The sequence below is a fragment of the Phalacrocorax aristotelis genome, chromosome 3 (assembly GCF_949628215.1).
Source record: "Phalacrocorax aristotelis chromosome 3, bGulAri2.1, whole genome shotgun sequence".
NCBI lineage: Eukaryota > Metazoa > Chordata > Aves > Suliformes > Phalacrocoracidae > Phalacrocorax > Phalacrocorax aristotelis.
Window position 1 is genome coordinate 41,358,000 of NC_134278.1, and position 19,421 is coordinate 41,377,420.

The 19,421-nt window shown below is 43.3% G+C and overlaps 1 protein-coding gene across 4 annotated transcripts in view; it reads left to right on the forward strand.

Annotated features, from left to right (window-relative positions):
* The window catches only part of ANKRD6 (ankyrin repeat domain 6), a 121,308-nt gene that overhangs the window by 89,547 nt on the left and 12,340 nt on the right, over positions 1-19,421 (forward strand). For 2 of the 4 annotated variants that reach the window (XM_075087281.1, XM_075087282.1), the window contains exons 1-5: positions 6,988-7,327; positions 12,880-12,978; positions 13,722-13,820; positions 17,906-18,004; positions 19,059-19,157. In XM_075087281.1, coding sequence (XP_074943382.1) covers positions 7,034-7,327; positions 12,880-12,978; positions 13,722-13,820; positions 17,906-18,004; positions 19,059-19,157 — 690 coding nt within the window. In that variant the 5' untranslated portion in view covers positions 6,988-7,033. Of the gene's footprint in view, positions 1-4,556; positions 4,656-6,987; positions 7,328-8,856; positions 9,009-12,879; positions 12,979-13,721; positions 13,821-17,905; positions 18,005-19,058; positions 19,158-19,421 lie in introns of those variants that run through there. The other 2 variants (XM_075087283.1, XM_075087284.1) reach the window with 2 other exon arrangements.

Sequence of the window (19,421 nt, forward strand, 5' to 3'; positions counted from 1 at the left end):
GGCAGCTGCTGTAAGAAAATTCTCCTTTTAAACCATATGCATCGGCAGCAGCTTGTCGATGCCTGGAAGTTAGAATACAGATTAAATACAAACAAAAACTGTGCCTTTGCATTTTACTGCTGAAATTCATGTGGCTGTTTACTGTGCTTGGCTGCAACCTGATACGCCCCGTAGCTATTGCAGCGTGTCACAGTTGTTGGAAGTTGCAGCCGTAGTGCAATAGGTCCCATTTATTTTGTCAATAAGCCCATGACACGGAAGGATTTGTATGATTTGTTGCCTGCTGAAACAATTATTTACATTTGAATAGAAGTCCAAATTGCGTATTTTTATGTGAATGATTGCTTTATTGGTTCATTAATCCAAAGTTGTAGCAGTCTTTCATTTGAATTTCTGTAATAACCTCAAACCATTACAGATCATATTTGGAAACACTCACAAGCTTTTAAGTCGGTAATCTGCATGTTGAGGAGTCTCTGGTTTTGGTGTTGTCTCCTTACAATGAGCATCTACAGCAGACACTTTTGTTTGTATGTGTTTCCTCTCCCACTAGGACCCATGTGTGTATTTAGGTAAGTCCCACATTTGGTGCCGCAGTGTTGAGTGCGAAATGTCGTTATGGAGGAGACACGCAGAGGAAAATTTGTCTGCCTTCTTCCCTCTTCCTCCTAGGTATTTTGGGTAGGATGCATTGTTGTGAGAGAAAAATTTTATTAAAAAACCAAAGGTCCTATTAGCCCATCAGCAGTCTCCTCCTGGTGTAAAGGGGCTGTTGGTTTGACCTGCAGACATGAAGGGGAAGATCAGAGGCAGGCAAGAGCAGCTCTGGCTGCCGCTGCTGGGGCTTCCCACCATGGCACAGACCTGCTGAAAGTTTCTTTCCAAAGATTGCATGACGGGCACGCAGGTCGCCTTGTCTCTTCATCATAGTTTCTTCTGGATTGCTGTGTGCGTACATATCTATATACGTACCCGTGGACATATGAATATGTTTGTGTGGGAAGGTGGGGGGGAGTGTTTTTCCAGTGTTTGTATTGCCTGTACTGGAACACTGTCCAACTGTACAGCCCATCTCTGCTCTTATTTTGATGTTACTGGGAAGAAAAATAAAACCTAGCATTGCCAGTTCTTGCAGGGTTATGATTAATCTTGAGATGATTGGTGCTCTTCGAAAAGCCTGAGCCTCTAATCAGTGTAATATACTGGAACTCATCCTCCTTTCCACTCTCCCATCCTGGGCAGGGTCACAGTTTTTCCTTTATGGTGTCCCTTTGTAGTGGGAAGAGCCCAAGGACTGCATGTATGCAGTAGCTCCGGCCTCTGAAGGTCTTTCTCTAGGGGTCTCCAATAGCTGGGATGCCTCTGAACCTCTGCTTTTGGATAGAGAATCTTGAAAGACACAAACCTTCTGGAATAAAAATAATTCTCTCGTCTTCCATTTCAATAACTGTTTTTTGGTTTTGGTTTTGTTTGTTTTTTTTTTTAAACAAAAACCTGAGTTTTGGGGACCTGGCTGACATTTTTGAATGCTTGGGGATGATGACAGGGGAAATGCACAGTTAAGGTGAATCTCTGTTCGATGAGTGACAGGAACAGCCAGGCAGTGCTTGCTCGAAGCTCTCCCTGGCCCCGTGGCGGCCTCTTCCAGCAAGTGCCCTCTTCTCCTCCAGCACCCATGTCCTGCGGCTGGCCGTGAGCATTGGGAGGCTGCCCAGCTATCGAGAGCTGGGGACGGCTTGGTCCCAGTGACAGGAGAACTTGCTGCTCACTGGGGAGAGGGCAGCCTCCTCCAGATAAGCCTGTTCCCTGGGGTGGCTTTATTTTAATGTGCCTTAAGGCACTGAATGGGCAGGTGAAGGTCATGTGATCTGGATCTTCTGCAGTTTTGCAACCTTTTCTTGTGCTTGTGCCCTGCCACCAGGCACGCTCTGTGTGGCGATTGCTTAGGAAGGTGCATTGGGTGAGGGAAACATGTCCCTCGTATTGAAATAAACTCACACTCTGCTTTCATAGTTTATTTTTAACACAGTACCTTTGGCTGCACCTTAGCATTTTTTCAACGGTTAGAGATGGTTATCTTATCAGAAAGTTTCCCTGCTGGGATATATTCATGTAGTCGATGCTGTTTTCCTTTTAAAGTACATGAGCTGGCTTCAGGTTGGGTTTGTTTGGGATTTTTTCTGCTCCGTGCACAGATTTCTTTTCATGATATATTAGTAACCTGCTGGGAAGTGAGATGCCTGGATTAGGTGATTTACTTATTGCCATTAAGTAATGTAGAAAGTCAGAACCCATAAACCTGAACGTGCTGGAGCACATATTCAGAATCCAAACATTGTTCATGGCCGGGAAGGATTTGTTGATCCGGCTTCTTTTTTTGTTTTCCTTTTTTTCCTTTCTTTTTTCTCTCCCCTCCCTGCCCAGTGTTGCCTGGAGACTTTTATGCCTCCTCCTATTGAGTTACCTGGAACGGTGACATCGCCCTGGCTCTCCTCCAGGCAGATGGAGAAGGAAGCTTGCTCGGTGCAGCTTGGTGCTCTTTGCTGTAGGAGCAGGCGTTTAGGGACCTGTGGCCAGGTTGAGTGAGAAGTGCCCAAGGCTGGATGGCGCTCAAGGGCAGGGGTGACAGCCGAAAGTAAGTCCTTCCCATGCCTTAGGCAGGACAGGAATGGATGTTTCCCATGTGGGAACAAGCTGCTGCCGCCTAACCGGAATCAAAGTTTGGGTTTTGAGAGACCTTGTGTCAGTGTGGGTGAGTTTTCCCTTATGTCAGGCCCTTCAGGTCAATAATGTAGTACAGTGAATCAACTTCTAATGTTTTCAAAGCATGGCACAACTGGTCAGTAATGACAGGGACATCTTGTCACCAGCTGTTCTGTGGATTTCAACATTGGCTTTCCTTTTTGCTCTGAAGAGGCTGAATTCCTGAGGCTTTACCACCTATGAGGGTACGGGATTTGCTGTGTGAAAACAATCCTGCCTTGAGCTTTTTTTTTTATTTACTTAGAGTAGCTTTCCCACTGGAGAAGTTGCTTAAAACCTCAAAAGCTGATAGTTGCCTTCTGCTTACTTGAGGCCACTGGTAGCCAGCTCTTGAGGTGTTTGCTCCTTCTGTAGCTGATGTATTAGGGCCCTTTATCTTCCTTTGCAGGGTAAATCTTTGCATGGAAAAGTAGACAATCACAGCAGCGTAATGAAGAAATAGATTTATAACAATACAGGTGAAGAGGACCATAACTGTTCTTTGTCTCATAAAGTGCCTGGTGGAGAAAAGGGAGTTCTTTGTGAAGATAGTCTGTGATTTTACCAATGGCTGGAATCCTGTTTTCTCAGTTGCAGTGAAATAAAATTTGCAATGAACGGTTTTAGAGCATTGCTGTTTGACAGTTCTTAAGGTGTTTCACTTGCTTTTCATGTTGATGCTTTGAGATTTTATACAGACACACACATACACATGTAGACACACACACGTATACTTCCTAGAGCAGGAGGTAATTCTTGGTTCTCTGTTATGAGGTTGGGTTTTTTTTCAGGTTGTACAGGTTAAATTGTTAGGGAATCGCTTGTTGTAGTTCTCCTCTGATGTCCAGACTGCCTCTTACAATCTCTTTGAGCATTCCTATGCCTATTGTAGAAGAAGCAGCCTACCCCCTTTTCCTGAAATGTTTCATTTTAAATTCTGCCAAAGGATGATCAAGCGGGGCTCAGTTACAAGTAACTGTTGCTTTCCTCTTGTAATTTCACTTTGATTTTTGGAACCTGTTTGTTGGGGAGATGCTGGTTTTTTTAAAAAAGAGAGTTTACTGCCAAATTCCAGTATTTTTTTTTTCTCATAAAACCATAGATCTGTGATGTATCCATCTCCCTAATTAAAGCTTTTCTGTCCTGTTTGGTAGGTAATCCTTGATTACACTATAGATTGATTTACTCATGACTTCTATATTCTTACTTTCCTGTAGATTAAAGATTGGTAACGTTTCAAAATGAGCATTGTCTGAAAAAATCTGACAGATCTTTAGCAAAATGAGGTTGATTGTCATACACATGAAGTCACCTGGAGTGACTATACATCTTCCATTCTTTTTAAGGGGAGTGTCAGTCATACGCAACAGTCCAATAATTCTTATTTCTGTTGCAAAGCTGGCACCCATTACAATATATGAATTAACCCACTGTTGCAACTTTGTCATACGGAGTGAAGTTGAAAGCAGTTGACAATTCTGCACTACAGAGGGACAGAAACAAAAGGGTCGTGAATTCTCTTTAGGCATGGACACAAAGCCAGATCTGAATTTGTAAGGAAGTATCTTTATGTGAATATAATATCCCTTTTGTAAAGTATCATTGGGATAAACTGAAATGTTGCAGAAAGGGAGGAGGAAGTTTACAGCATACACAAAATAAAGGTTTGGTACACTAATATATGCCAATTGCTGCTATTACAGGCTTCAGAGAGAGAAATATGAACAGAAGAACGAGGAAAAGAGGATAAAATTTTGGTCAACAACATGCATAAAAATTTGCCTTAGGTATTATTATTTTCTTCTCATTCATAGCATGGCCGGACTCCCCTGCATCTTGCTGCCCACAAGGGTCACCTCCATGTTGTCCAGGTTTTGTTGAAGGCAGGCTGTGACCTGGATATTCAGGATGACGTAAGTAGATACAACCTTCTTGCTTGGGGTGCAGGGGAAAAGGTAATTTGCAAATAAGAGTAGACCTTCACTACTTTGAAGTAGGATTAAATGAAAACAAAATCAGTATCTGTATTTTCTAATTTGGAGATGAAAAACTGCATGGGAGACAAAGTAAAATGTGGTATTTTTCAATGAATAGCTTGGTTCTCATGCTCAAGAGCTCTGTATAAGAGCTCTGGTTGCACCAGGCTGGTGTGAGTAGGAGTGAGAGTCATTGCCGTTTGGTGCAGAAATGAAATAAGAGCTTGTTGTACGACGTGGGAACCCACTGGAGAATGTCAGGTAGGGGACACAATCCGTTGCAATGTTTGCCTGAAGTTGGAGATGCTTTTTGTGTAGACACATGCTGCAGTGGATAGAGTACTGGGCAGCTGCCCAGAGCACTGTGTGGCATCGCAGGGAAACCGTCCTGTTGGCATCTGTGCTTGATGTGGGGGTGGTTGCATCTGTGAGGCCATCGTCTAGTGAAGCATCACTACAATGAAGCCAGCTTTGAGTTTTCCATAAGAATAGTTCTAATCTTGGGCCAGGCTTTAAGGCACATTGGAGTGACCAGTAACATGGTTTTAGTTACCTCACTCCGATGAGCAAAGGTGTAGGCCGAAATGTGCAACAGCAGTTGAATAACCATGAGTTCTTCTGATTCGTTGCTAACTTCGGATAGCAGGCTGGGACAAGTTTGAGGAAGAGCTGCTTTTGTTCCCCCTGTAATAAATAAGGTGTAGATTCTTCAAAGGACCTAGACGTCCAAAGATGGTTAATAGAGGCACCATGTCTGGCTATTTAAAGGACACTGGAAATGTCTGGGTGCCTCCTGAAAATTCCCTTAGGCATTTGATTGCATCTAGAGAGTTTTAAATATCTACAGAATTTGGAAAACTGGTTTCCTTCTCTGCATGAGTAGCTGCTTCCCTTTGAGATGTGAGCAGTCTGTCTGACAAGCCTAGAACTGGGGTACTGGTGCAGCCAGCTTTCTACAGGGGAAACTTGTTTTTCTAGGAAGAAACTTTGCTTCCTGCACTCTTTATTCTTTCCCTATGCCCGTCTGTGAAACGGAGCAGATTTGCAAGTGTAATAGGAGTATGAGTTTATTCAGGTGTATCCTGAGTATGTTTTTCCACTTCTCCCAGCAAAAATGATTCATCGGGTATTTAAGAAAAAATTGCAGGTACTTTACAAGTACAGTCAGTTTTCCTGAGAAAAGCGAGTTGCTGCTCTAAGAATGCAAGAATTTCCACTGATTCGGTCAAACTGGGTTTCTATGAAAACTGTTTTTTTGAGTAAGTCTGGGGTTTTTTTAATCCTCTAGGAATAAAATTTAGGCTGTTTATATGTAAGTATGATAGCTATGATGGAAAAACAGTAAATCAGTGTTTAGCATCATTACAGTTTAGCAAAGACTCCTGCACTGTAGAAATATTCAGCTCATAGAAGACCAATTTCACGTGCCTTGCAGATTTCTTAGGGGCTTTTTTCACAACAGCTGAATACTGCTTCTAAATGTGGTGACTAATCTGAACAGAATAGATGCATATTTGATTCACAGATACTGTTTCTTTAAAATGTATTTTGATTTTAGCTCTGTATTTAGTACTAGTAATTTGGTTGGGGTTGAGGAGAGCCTCGGGAGTTGCTGAGTCTCAGAGGGTGTGTTTGGATTTGTCTCAGAGGAGGAGGAGGAAGACTAGAACTCCAAGTGAAGAAGATTTTTGCTTGTGAAAGGTATTAACTAAAATATTTCTGCTTTCCTTTTACATAGGTCTTCAAAGAAGGTTCTCTATTTATGGTTCCTCCTTCTATAATTCATTTTGACACTATTTGTGCCCCACAGAATATGTTCTTATTCTCTTTTAGTTGCAATTTATTGATTATGCCTTCAGTCACTTTTAGTGTGTGCTTATTTGGCAGTGAAGGCATCTTAGTTTCAAGTGTTGGTTAACATCTGTACATTTCATTGCTGTTTTTCAGGAATACAGATTTAGGTTCAGAGATTAAATCGCTCATGAGAGTGGGGAGGTATCATATTTAATTGGAAAGTAAATTACTTAGTTGATTTTTGTCCGTGGCATTATTGTGATAACACAAAAAAATCTCCAGGTGCTAAAAAGATGGCCTATGTTTCAATTTTCTAAATAACAAGAGAAACCTAAATACATTTTATTTTGGAGTTGACTCTCTCTAGTTAATGAACAAATACAAGACTAACTTTTCATCTGCCACATGATAAGCAGAAACTTAAAAGTTGCTAAATGTTATGGAGAGATTAAAACACTCACTTCATGTTCTACAGATACAGTCTTTAAAACACGGTAAAAGCCGTAAGAATTAGTTGAAGAATGACCTCCAGTGGCCTGGAGTGGGATTATTATGAATTTCAACCGGTGGAGTCCAGCTCTGTAGAGTACGCCACCCCTGGCGCTAACTCTTTCCTTCTCCCTGCCAATACTGAAAACTCTTACTGGGATCCCAATGCCATCTCTGAATGGTCAATGAGTATCCATACAGCACACACCTCAGAAATAGTCAAGGAGAAAGTTGTCCCGGTGAAGGAAATCAAGGACGAAAAAGATAAGAGAAACCAGAAGAGAAAGGCTAGGAAGGAACCTAGAAGATCAGAAAGAGAGAAGGAGGTTAGAAATCTTGTGCATCAACCCTGCCTTGAGCTTGACGTCTCCCATGGCTGCATGCTGTGAAACCTTGGCCTGGCGGTCTGGCATGACCGAGCTATTCTGCGGTGCATGACTGCATGGCGGGCTTTGCACTGGGTGCTCTGCATCAAGTTTCCTGCCCTGTATGCGCTCTTGGAAAATCTAACTGGGAAAAAAAGCTAATTTAAAAAAAAAGGCCCAGGGCCCCAAAGCTTCCCTTCTGGAAGCTCCAGTTTAAGAAGCAGAAAATTATTTTCAAATGGAAAAATAACCCAGGGTTCATAACCATTTCTAGCTGAATGTAAATATGCAAAGTGGCTTATTCCTGTACTCCCATTTCAGTCTCGTTTAAGCTGTAATTTGTTTTGTTCATGATTATTTTTTCATGTCTTGATCACTTCTGCTGGTCATGCATCATCATTTATCATTCAGAGTGAAGTTCTTATTGTGTATCATGATGGATACCTTTCTTTAGCAAAGGAGGAGGAGAGCAGCACAGTAACATTGAGAAACACTGGGGCACATGTAGTGCCTTTGTGTTCAGCTGCTTCAAGATATCCACACATGCTTGTATGCTCCTGCGAGTATTTAACACTTGGTTATATTTTAACTTTAAAATATTTTGAACTTTCTGCCATGAGTTTACTTGTTTGATTTCATAGTATAAGATTTTGCAAGTGCTCTACAGCGCTTCATTACTGGGGATTGAAGGCATTAATTTTTGCTGGTTATTTTGATGCAATTCTCCTGTAGCGAGACAGCTTGTTTGGTGATTTCTGTAAACATGGAAAGACAGTGAGGAGGCAAAGTGTGACACTAGAGAGGGGCTTTAAAGGAGATTGTACAACTGATGGATGCTCTGAAGAATAGGATTGTGCAGGAAAACAAAATATGGTTGTTCTAGGATGTTTTTTTTAAATCAGAGAAAGAAAAAAGTATCATGTATTACAAACTAGGGTAAATCAAGTCTTGTTAAATTTGGGCAATAGAGTCTATAGTAGAGACTCCAATAACGCAGGAGAGCTGGTAGAAGTACTAATACCTACCTGAAACCCTTTTGTAAGTTGCTAGTGTTGTTTCCTTTCCTTTTGGGTGAACTTCAGATGTAAAATAGATGCGTATCCAGTTCTCAGGTGCCTGGTCCCAGTGGTCACATCTGCTGCTTTAAGCTAGTTAGCAAATGAAGAAACTTGAGCAGGTAATTGCAAACACTAGGACGCTGAGCAATTGCCACCAGCCAAGCCAACACAGAAGTGCTAAAAGAAATGGGTAATGCCAAAATCCACGGAGAAGGTCAAGATTTAAGTATCTGCTGTTCTTCAGGACTCCCAGCCTGTAGCCCTCTCCTGAAAGCTCTCTGTTCACCTTTTGGAAACATACCTGTTGATGCTGGGCCTTGCTGTTCTTTAGCCCCATTACAGGTAGAGCGTGCAGGGTGTGCAGTCCCTCATCCTTGGCACCAGGGGATGCAGACTCCCATCCTGGTCTCCCACCAGCATCTCCCTTTCTTTAGGCCAGCAAATACAGATGTTTTTCTTAGAAATGGAGCATGTTCAACACAGCAGTGCTCCACGGCAAGACAAGCTGGATGAGTACTGTAATCCCTGGGCTGCCACAGAAGAGCCAGCAGCCACCTCCTTCACTGGCCTCATTTCAAAGGGTGGTAAGTGTACCTGCAACTTGCGTGGAGCTTCTTCCAGCAAGTGTGCAACGAGGGTGCTTTCAGAGCGAGAGAGAGGAGGGGAGATGTCTGCATTAGGAGCTGCAGCAGTGCTGGATGGTGTGTGCCATACGAGGTCCTCCTCGGTGCCACCACAACTGTGATGCCCTGTGGTGGCATGCAGGCTGAGATGTCTGGGGCGTTGGAGTGGAAATGGCCGAGTTTGAGTTGCTTTCAGGACTAGGCAGCAGCTTCAGAAGGGAATTTAAGATGCATCATTGTAGACTTAAGTGCCTTACTTCTACCAAGCCTCACTTAAGCACATAAGTGTCGTTTTGGTTTCAGGCTATCTGCGCTTAGGCAGACTCTGTTATTTCTGTCAAGGTCACATTTGCGTGACACAGCACTGGAGCTATCTCTCTTCATTGCTACTGATCTGTGGTCTGTTCCTAAGGCATAAATCTCTTACACATAGGATCTTAAGTTGTGGCCAACATAATAGTCTGGGCAGTTAATATGCATTTACTGGTGCAATTTCTCTCTGAGCCTCTGGAGCAGCCCCCTAATGCCTTGCTAAAGGCAGAACTCCGGTGAGTGGTTTCATAGACAGTAACTTTAGCAATTAATAAAAAGATACATGAGTCAGTGATTATACTGTCTGAAAATTCACACTGTGAAAAAAATATAACTCGTTTAATCTGATTCCGTAAGAGGCAAGAAAGGGGTTTGCTCCTCTGCTAATGGGGAGGCAAGACAGGTTAGAAACGCAGCAGTGCAGGCAAGTGATATTTATAGGAGGGCTACACCATCTGTGGCTGGGTTGCTCAGTGACTCACGTGCAGAGGCCATCAAAATCTGGTGGTTCAGCTTTCACAGCACCTTAAGCAGTTTAAGGTTAATGTGTGTGCTGAGGCCCGAGGGAATGGTCCACCAGGTCCTGCCCTGCTGGCTGAAGGGCCTGGGGTGGTAAAGACCTTCACCAGGACAGTGATACCTGCCGTCTCTTCATTGGGAGGTGCCTCAGTCTGGGTGAGGCAGGATTTGAGATATCCTTTGACACTCCCTGTTATGTGGATGAGATATTTATTTACCCAGTCAGGGTGCTGGTTGGACCTTACTCTTAGATGCTTGGCTCTCCCCATGCTTCTGTAGGGAAGATGTCAGCACCAAAGCTCACGCATTGGGCAGGAGGCAACTGAGTGTGCTGCCTGTGGGACTTGTGCCCCTTCACCTACCCGAGCTTCCATTTCAGGGACCAGAATACGGTATGAGACAAAGCCTGGGCATGGCTGAAGCCGTCCCATTACCACTCTGTACCCCTGGTGAATGGCTGGCTCCCCAAGAGAGACTTGCTCCTGCAGCAGTGAGGAGCGCTTCTCACTTTCCAAATACGTGTTTGTTTTTAACTGAGATGCCATTAGAAGTGGCTGTCGTACCTACAAACCCCAAAAAGCTGAATGGCCTTTGACCTCACTGCGATTACTGTGATGGGGTTGGGCTAACAACAAGAACAGCCTTGATTTGAACTGGCCCAGCGAGAAGATCCCTAATTACAAGCTAAACCAATACATTCCATTCCTGCCCCTAATTTGGTCTTCTCCACAATCAGTTTTCCGGACTGTAAAGAAGTAGAAACCAACCATTCATTGTTCAAGCTCCATCCATTGCAATGGCAGATGTCATATTGGTTTAGTCTTTATTATAAAGTCTTCTGTAGTTTTGCTGGTGCAGCAATACCAGTTGGCAGGGATGGGTTGACAGATTCCCACTTCATGGTAGTCAGGTAAAATGACCTTTGCACTGTCCGCATTACCCACTGCTGCAGTAGCAGTAGATGTGCTAGTCATCAGTACCATGCATTATTGAAAGAGGGTGTTGAGTTCTTCCCCGGCTTATTAGCAAGCAGATTTTTGTGCAGTAATAGTTACTAGAAACTATCTGACACTTGCACTTGTGAGGTGGTATATTTTAGACATTTTCCATAACTTTTTTGTTCTTTAAATTTGGAATAAATATGCAAGTTCAGAGAACTTGTCGTGCTGTCAGTTTTCCAATACTTCATGTTTTTCTGAAAGTCCTGGTTCCTGGAACCATTGTTTTCTTTGTTCAAAATCTCTTAAAATACATTTCCAGTCTGAATAGGGATTTTGTGGTTCAGCCCCAGTCAGCAACTAAGTACCACATGGCTGCTTGCTCACTCCCCCCCACCCCAGTGGGATGGGACAAGAACAAAAGTAACAATATGTGACCTTCAGAGACAAAACATAGATGGCAAATTAAAAAAAAAAAAGAGCCCTCAACACAATTTTTAAAAATCAACTTCATGATTATAAGCCAATACAGTGATTTACTGGTGGTGGCATTTAGCATTACAAGGGTTGCTGACAGGTTGTGGTTGGCAATGCTCATTTTTCACGTATGCATTAATAACTGTTTTGGTGTCATTAGCACAAAAGAACTCCACCAAGAGCAATTTTTAAGTCAGCTGCTAATTGCCTTTGAGAACAAATTATTCAAATTAACCAGTTATCTAAAGGCTTGTAGACTACAGGACAGAAAAGAAATTCCTCTAGTTTCAGTATTTAATATAATGTGGTCTTATCTGATAAAGATTTGTAGCAGAGAAATTTTGTATCTATTTAGGACTAGCTTCCTGCAAGCTTTTTTTCCTCAGGATACACTCTGTATGTCTGCCCTGCATGTGTTTTTGGTGACCGTTATCTAGATAAGCAAGTGGATTGGATTCCCCACTCTGTTTATTCATTCCCCCAAAAGGCTGTGTGTAGCTTTGAAGCTAGACTTTGTGCCTGGACTCAGGCTGTGCTTCAGGATTGCAGGTTCAAAGCAACTTCAAAGGAAAGCCAAGACCAGTTTTTGTGGCAGCAGTGGAGCTACTGCAGCTGATTTTTCCCATTGGTCGGTGTCTTACATCCCTAGACGCTGCTGCATAAATCCTCCTATTCCCTCTCTTTTATCATGGTCTCACCAACTTGCACATAAAAATATATAGCTAACCCCCGATGGACAGGGCCAGTAGTTTGCACCTCCCTAGCCTTCAGTTTCTGGAAGGCTTGCAGAAAATTAATCTTGGGCTCTCTAGCTCAGCAAATGAGTTCAACAGTTGTTAAGATGGGAGGTAGATGGGCAGTCAGACAGGATGAGTGCATCAGCGTAATTTCTTTTGGAAACTTGACCATAAAGAAAATAAACTGATGTATGAAACTTGCTTGTTGCTGCTGTGTGGCAGGTCAATGAGAAATGAAAGTTGTTTGGACCTTAGGATTGCTCTGTTGCTTGAATGAAATAAGTTGATGGCCTTGCAGCTGTGGTCCTCATCATAAAATTGCCTCCACTCTTAGCACTAATTGGTAAATTCATCAGAGGTGCTGAAGAGACCGATCTCGTCTTATGCTCCTTATCCTAAGCAGGGTTGATAGAGCAATCAGAGCCAAAACGGGAGAGCCTCATCCAGTTAGTGTAAGTAGTGGAGGATCATTACGATGAATTACGACAGCCTGTAATTCCCTTTAGTTCCCTACAGGCACTGTTGATTATTAGACACGTAGTGCCAAATGCGTTAGATTCACTGCCTTCTAATACTACCATATTTTTGGAATGCTTCAGCGCTGTGTAAGGGATTGTGATGACTTGCAAGCTGCTGTAAACAGCTGGTTTGTAGCACTCAGATACTTTCAATAGCTTCATTAATCTTGGAAACTTCAACGATAGTTGTTTATGGAGACTGTTTTCAAAGGCAGCTTGGATTTAACAGTACGTGTGTTGAAGATGCAGCCCCTGTGTATGTGGTATGCATTTGCATTAAGCCAAAATGAGGCGGGAACGGTACCGATTACAAATTTGCTTCTTTTTGCAGGGTGATCAGACAGCATTGCACCGGGCTGCTGTTGTAGGGAACACCGATGTTATAGCAGCTCTGATTCAAGAGGGGTGTGCTTTGGACAGACAAGACAAGGTAACAGGCAAAAGCAGAGCCCTGTGGGCTGGCAGCCTTGCCAGCCAGTAATACTAAGGTCTCAGAGAGAAAGTTATGGTTTATACTCCTGAGTAAGTATCTGATCACAGAATGGCAGGGGTTGGAAGGGACCTCTGGAGATCATCTTGTCCAACCCCCCCTGCTTGAGCAGGCACACCTAGAGCAGGGTGCACAGGACCGCATCCAGGCAGGGTTTGAATGTCTCCAGGGAAGGAGACTCCACAACCTCCCTGGGCAGCCTGTGCCACTGCTCTGTCACCCATCTGATGCTTTGAAAGTAATTGGAGCAGTTACATTGAAAAAAAGCTGTACCATCTCTTTAATATAAATTACTAATTTAGTTATTTTTATATCAGGCTGATAGTTTTTGATTTAAGAGGCTGGTCTCAGCTCATTAAGGGAGGAATTAGAGATGTACAACCTTACTATATGCCTAATGCAAAATACTGCACAGTTACCCTTGGTTTTACCAGAAACTGAGAATCCCAGGCTGTGAATTTAGTTTGGGAGTAAATACAACGAATTCCAAGTTCCAAATAAAAGAAATAACAGTATTTTAGCCTCTTCTAAAAATAAAATAGAAAACAAACTAGAAGGAAAGGAAAATGTTTTATTTTTTAAGTGATCAGGTGAGGCGTACAGCTGCTGCATTCTGAGCGCAATGTCACTCTGCATGTGGACAAAGCACACTAACCTTCTCCTCTTGTGTGTGTGCTCTTCAGGATGGGAACACCGCGCTTCATGAAGCTTGTTGGCATGGATTCAGTCAGTCTGCCAAAGTACTGGTTAAAGCAGGAGCCAACGTTCTTGCCAAGAACAAGGTGAGACCCACACAGGAGGAGCTTTTAGTCCTGGTGTAACGTGGCAGATGCTCAGCACTGGAGATTTCTGGCCATGGCATTTTTCAGCTGGTGGGGGACCAGCTTCTGGTGGGACTTTTTTCTTCTTTTTTTTGCATTTATTACGCCTGGATGGTTCCTCCATAGGCATTAGGAAATTCATACATTGACAGCTGATGCAGGAGGAACTCAATAGTGCATTGAACGACACATTAATCGTGGCTGAGGAGCTCTGCCATTCCTGTGGAAATCTCTATGGTACTCTAATTTATGCCGAGTGGATTCATTGTGATTGGTGTGATTTAAAATGAAAATGAATTGTACTAATAGGAAAATGGCATTCAAAATCCATTTTTTTAAAGAAATTAAACAGCTAAATGAGCGTAAGCCACAAGAGGGGAAAAAATAGTGTATGTTTTGTTAGAAAGTTCTTCCTAATACATGAGTGTAGGCTCTTACCAAAATCTTGTAATGAACCTGGATTATCTTCCTTTTGGTATTTGTAATACCTTGAGAGCAGTTTAGAGGAAAGAATAACAAAGCAGGGGGTTTTAGTTCCACTCTAATTGTAATGCCTGTGGGAGGCTTGTCGTCAGTTCACTAATTCAAAAGTTAATGGAATAGTCTAGGAAATGGCAGTAGCAGCCCATGGTGTGAGCTGAGTTAGGGTTCGGACCGCTGTGCTGATGGGGCGGTCAGATCATACAGTTAGCACCGTGTCCTTCGGTACAGACAAGAGAGCTTTGGGATGGCTTTATTGGATCTCTGAGTATTTTTTGGTAAACGTGTCTCTACAACAACAACTGAAAAGCAAAGGGATGAAGGGAGACAGGTGGCCAAAGTCCAAGATTTGGAGTAAAAAGGCGCATTCCTTGAACGTAGTGTTTCTGTGTGTGCATGTGTGCATATATGCGGTATATATGCATATGTTTGTACAGTTGTGGTCACTTTGTGGTCTGTGGTTACCTCATCTTTGATATTATTTTGTGTGTATTCCTTCTTTTGTATTGTTCCCCTTCCAATTTTTATTTTCCGTAGTTATTTTTTGCTGTACTGTTCACCTAGATTTGTATCAGAGGTCCTTTAGACAGCTTCCCCTGCTTACACGTACCAGACGAGTGCTTGACTTTGTAGTCCCGTGAACCATTATACTCCATATGGCCGTGTATGTGTGTACACGTATGTACAAAGGTGCAGGCTTGAGATGGAAGTCTGGTTACCCTGCATGCTTGGATGCCTCATAGTACACACAGCGTATGTCAACTGTTTGGAGACAACCTCCCTTGGAAAGCACGTGCACACGATACCCTGCAGAAAATGGCATTTTCCACTAAGTAGTAACAATGGATCGTGTGAGCTTTGCAAAACAGAATCTGGCGGTCAGAGGAGGGAACTGAGAGATAAGGAAGCATTTGTTTTACAACTGTATCCTTGGAGAACTGAGAGACTGATAAAAAGGAACATCGTGCCTCAGAAGACACTGAAAGCTGAGTGATAAAGTGTGAAGTCAGTCAAAACTGCTCTGACGTGGGGAAAGGTAAAGGCGCAGGGGGAAATTAAGATGACCGACTCAGTTCAGGACTGAGAAGACTTACCCCGCCCCCTCCTGTAAGGAGCATGCAGGCTAATTTACCTAGCTAGTGAGGCTAATTAAAATCTAGCTAACCAGTAGAAGATGAGATGATAATTGCTAGCCAATGAATATGAACTTAGGTGGTGTTTTACTAATCACGTAACAAGATAAAACCCTTGTAGTTTCTTTGTGCTGTGTGTTAGCTTTGTGGAGTTACCGCCTAGCACCCGTCTTTGCGCAAATACAAAATGACGAAAATACTTCTGCTCTGTGTGTATTTTGACGTATTGTGCACTGGGTAAATGAGCCCATTTTGGGGAAAACACACAGAGTAGCTTAGCGAGATTTATGTCTGAAATATGACTGGCAGACTTTAATACTGCATGAGCCTGGTCTTTGATGTCTTACCCGCATAATCCTCTTCCTTTGCATTTCACCATTTGGATGTTTTTAATGGACAGGATCTTTTCTCAGGAGCTGCTGAAAAATGCAGAAATTGTGCATGCCTGCATGTGCTTTTACCCCTTTTGCTTTCAAGAAAAATGAAGAACTTAATTCTGCTTAATCCCAAAATGGTTTCCCTGGTCTCTCAACTTTTTATGTTACTGACAAGGCATAGTCTTTCTGACAGGTTTTCTCGTAAGCAGTGCTGAGTGCCTTGTGCAGGAGCACCCTACGGGCTGTTGATTTACCCTTGGGCATTGTGCGATTTCATAAGGATGGGACAGATACGGGCTGCTAGATTTGCCAAACCCTGCTAAGCAGCAGAAGATGGGAGGGATTTGACTCTGTATTTTCTAACTCCTGGTTAATATCTCCTGGGACTGCTTGGGGAACGCCTGTATGGATGCACTTGTTGCAGCACAGCACCTTGAGCGCAGTTTATAAAAGAGGAGTGCGGTTGAAGATGGCTTCTGTATTAAGTGAAATGCGGAGGCCAGACGGGACACCTGGGATTTTAAAGGCAAGTCAGGCAGGCATCTGAGGAATGGGATATGGGGGTAAACAACCTAGGTAGCTGTATTCCTCCTGTGAAGCAATCACCCTGGAGATGCAGTTCATTTTCAGTCAAGCTGGCTTAGTAAAAACACTTCCACTGTTACAGAACATCCTGTGAGATCATTTGTAACCTTTTAAGACCCTTCATCAGCCTGTACGTTTCAGTGAAGGTTCAGTAGACCAGTGAAGACCCCCAGATCAGTACATCTGGGGCCCACTCCCCCTCTCACAGAAGCTGGTGAGAGATTTGTCACCCCGTGGGAGATGAGCCAAATGAGCCTGCTCTGTGAGCCCTGGCCCCAGGCACCGGCACCGTGACTTCTCCCAGCATCGAGGTCCTCGCCCATCAGGACCTCTCTGCCTTCCCACCAGGGCTGACCTTCCAAACAGCAAATGATAAAGACGGAGAGGCTTTTCAGAGATAAACCCAGGAGGGAAAAAATTGATACTTAAATGCAATTTAGGTGAGAAAGAAAATGTTCATGTCTGTCACAGCTTAGCGACTGCATTCAGGTCTGAAATAGTCTGTAATGTGGAACTGAAGACCTAAGACCACATCTAAGAGTTGGCCTTTTGTAATTCAAACCCTGCAGCTTTGTGATCTGTGTCTTGAAAGCACGGGGGTCAAATTAAAGGACATTATCAAGGTGAACAGGCAGCCCGGTAAGCATGGGAAACCTTTTTGCCTGAGCTGATTTCATTTCTAGCTCCCAAGAGCCAAAAACCCCAAATATTTTCGGGCCAACAAAAGCCAAATGCTGTCCGAAAAACTTGTCAGAGCAATAAAATCCTTCACTATGTTAGAAAGACAAGCAAACTCCTGTTTGATCTGTCCATTAAAAACTGCATGTTGGTTTCCTTCAGGAACCTTTGCATGTGACTCACTGGGGTTTGGGTGGCTCTTTTTTTTCCTCTCTCATCTTGGCTAGAGACTGGCATGCTTTCTGAACATTGAAGCTTCCCAATAGCCTAAAATCTGCATCCTGCCCTGTGAGAGCACCTACAGACGCAGCCGGACTCAGAGGTGGTTTGTGTTACAATCGTGAGGAAACAGAAATTGTTGTGACCCTCGCCTGCCTGACACCCTGCAGCAGTCGTGGCCAGCTTTGCTTGAGATCAGAGATGCCATACCATGGCAGCCTGTTTCTTTGTGTGTGTGCATGGGGGAAACCTGAAACACAAGAATTATATTTCTTTAAATGAAATACTTGATAGTGAACCAGACAGTTTCTAGAGTCTTTGTTTCCTGCAAACAGGCTTGAGCGATGCACATATCGTAGGCGTGTCCAATTTCTGCCTTTACTATATCCCAGATAAATGATGGAGAGGGTATTTCAGTCTCCAGGTTCATTCAGCTCATATCATGGGGGAAATAACAGTGACAGTTTCCCACCCCGGTTGGATCTTCTTGTGGGAAGACCTGTGAGGTTTGGTTTTTTAATGCTTATGTCCAATTTCTAAATATGGCTTTTATATTTTCCTGTATTTCTCTAAGGCAGGTAACACACCTCTTCACCTGGCTTGCCAGAATAGCCATTCCCAGAGTACTCGTGTTTTGTTACTTGGCGGATCTCGAGCAGACCTCAAAAATAATGTGAGTTTTGAAAAAAGCCTGTTTCTTTTTGTGTGCCTTTGTTTTAGCTATGTTGCTTTAACTTGTAGAAATAGTCAGAAATGCTTTAAGCCACGATTTTTATTACAAACGCTATTGAAAAAGAACAGTAACAGGCCATTGTATACATCATGTACAGGGATGCTTTCGATAGGACTGAGCGATGCCCTGCCTGTACCCACCCCTTGAGTTGGGATGGAAGGAGCCAAAGGGCGTTTTGCTGTTGCATAGACTGAGGCAGCTGGCCCTTTGCTGCTCTTTGTGGTCCTGATGGCTTGACCCATATACTGTCACGGATTTCTGTAAAGGAGCTCCTCTCTCAAACAGATGCAACTCTTAAACGGTTTTGTGCCAGAGCAGGGAAGGCCTTCAGACCAGCCCTCACTGAGACAGATAATATATGCAGTATGTCAGCCTGTCAGATGAGGTGGATTCAAGGTGACTTCAATTTCAGACAGCTTTCCTCCTGTTCTATAATGATTCTGGCATGACAAAGGAAGAAAAAATTTACAAAAGGAAGCCAGACATTTTTGTCCCTGCTCGATAACAAGGTGGGCAGAGGCACACAGAAATGGAAATCCATTTCTCTGCTCTGCTCCCTGTCCTAGCTGCACGTGTGCCACCCCTTGTGGGGACGCTGCTCTGGCCCCCACTCCCCATGGTTTCTTCATTTTGTGCAACACCGAGTTGAGTTTCCAAATCACATTGGTTTGAAGTTCAGAAGAACAAATTTAATGTAAAAATGTAAATCAGGTTTTGTAGTGCAGTAAATAAACATTTGATAATGCCAGTATTTCCCATCAGTGGTTAAAGAATTCATACCCCCCCCCCTTGCCCGACCCCAGCTCTTGCTAAGCCTTCCCACCCATGATAGTAAATTTCATACCACAGAGAAGACCGCATTGCTGTTCAGAGGAGACGTGTGCCATTTACTGCTCTTTTTTTGTTTAATAGGATTATTTCATCCCTGAACACCATGACAAGTGCAAGCTTTCTTAATGTGATTACATGCTCAGAGCTTTGTTTCTGTTTGCAGGCAGGAGATACCTGTCTGCATGTGGCTGCTCGTTATAATCACTTGCCCATCGTTAGGGTGCTGCTCAGTGCTTTCTGTTCTGTCCATGAAAAGAACCAGGTCAGTGCATGAACCTCATTGCAACTCTGCACCCTTTGCATACAGCTAGTTGTTGGAAAGAGGGATTCCCACCCAAGGAATCCCACTTTACTCTGTGTTTCACTTTACCACCAAGTGCCTGAGCTTTTAAGAACAGCCTTAAAGTAATGGCATATCAGTGGCTTATTATTTTGCCATCGCATTTGCATCATTTCTTTAAAGCATTGACTATTTATGAGGTTCTACAGTCATATGTTGGTGTAGAAGGTGGGGTTTGGGACAGGG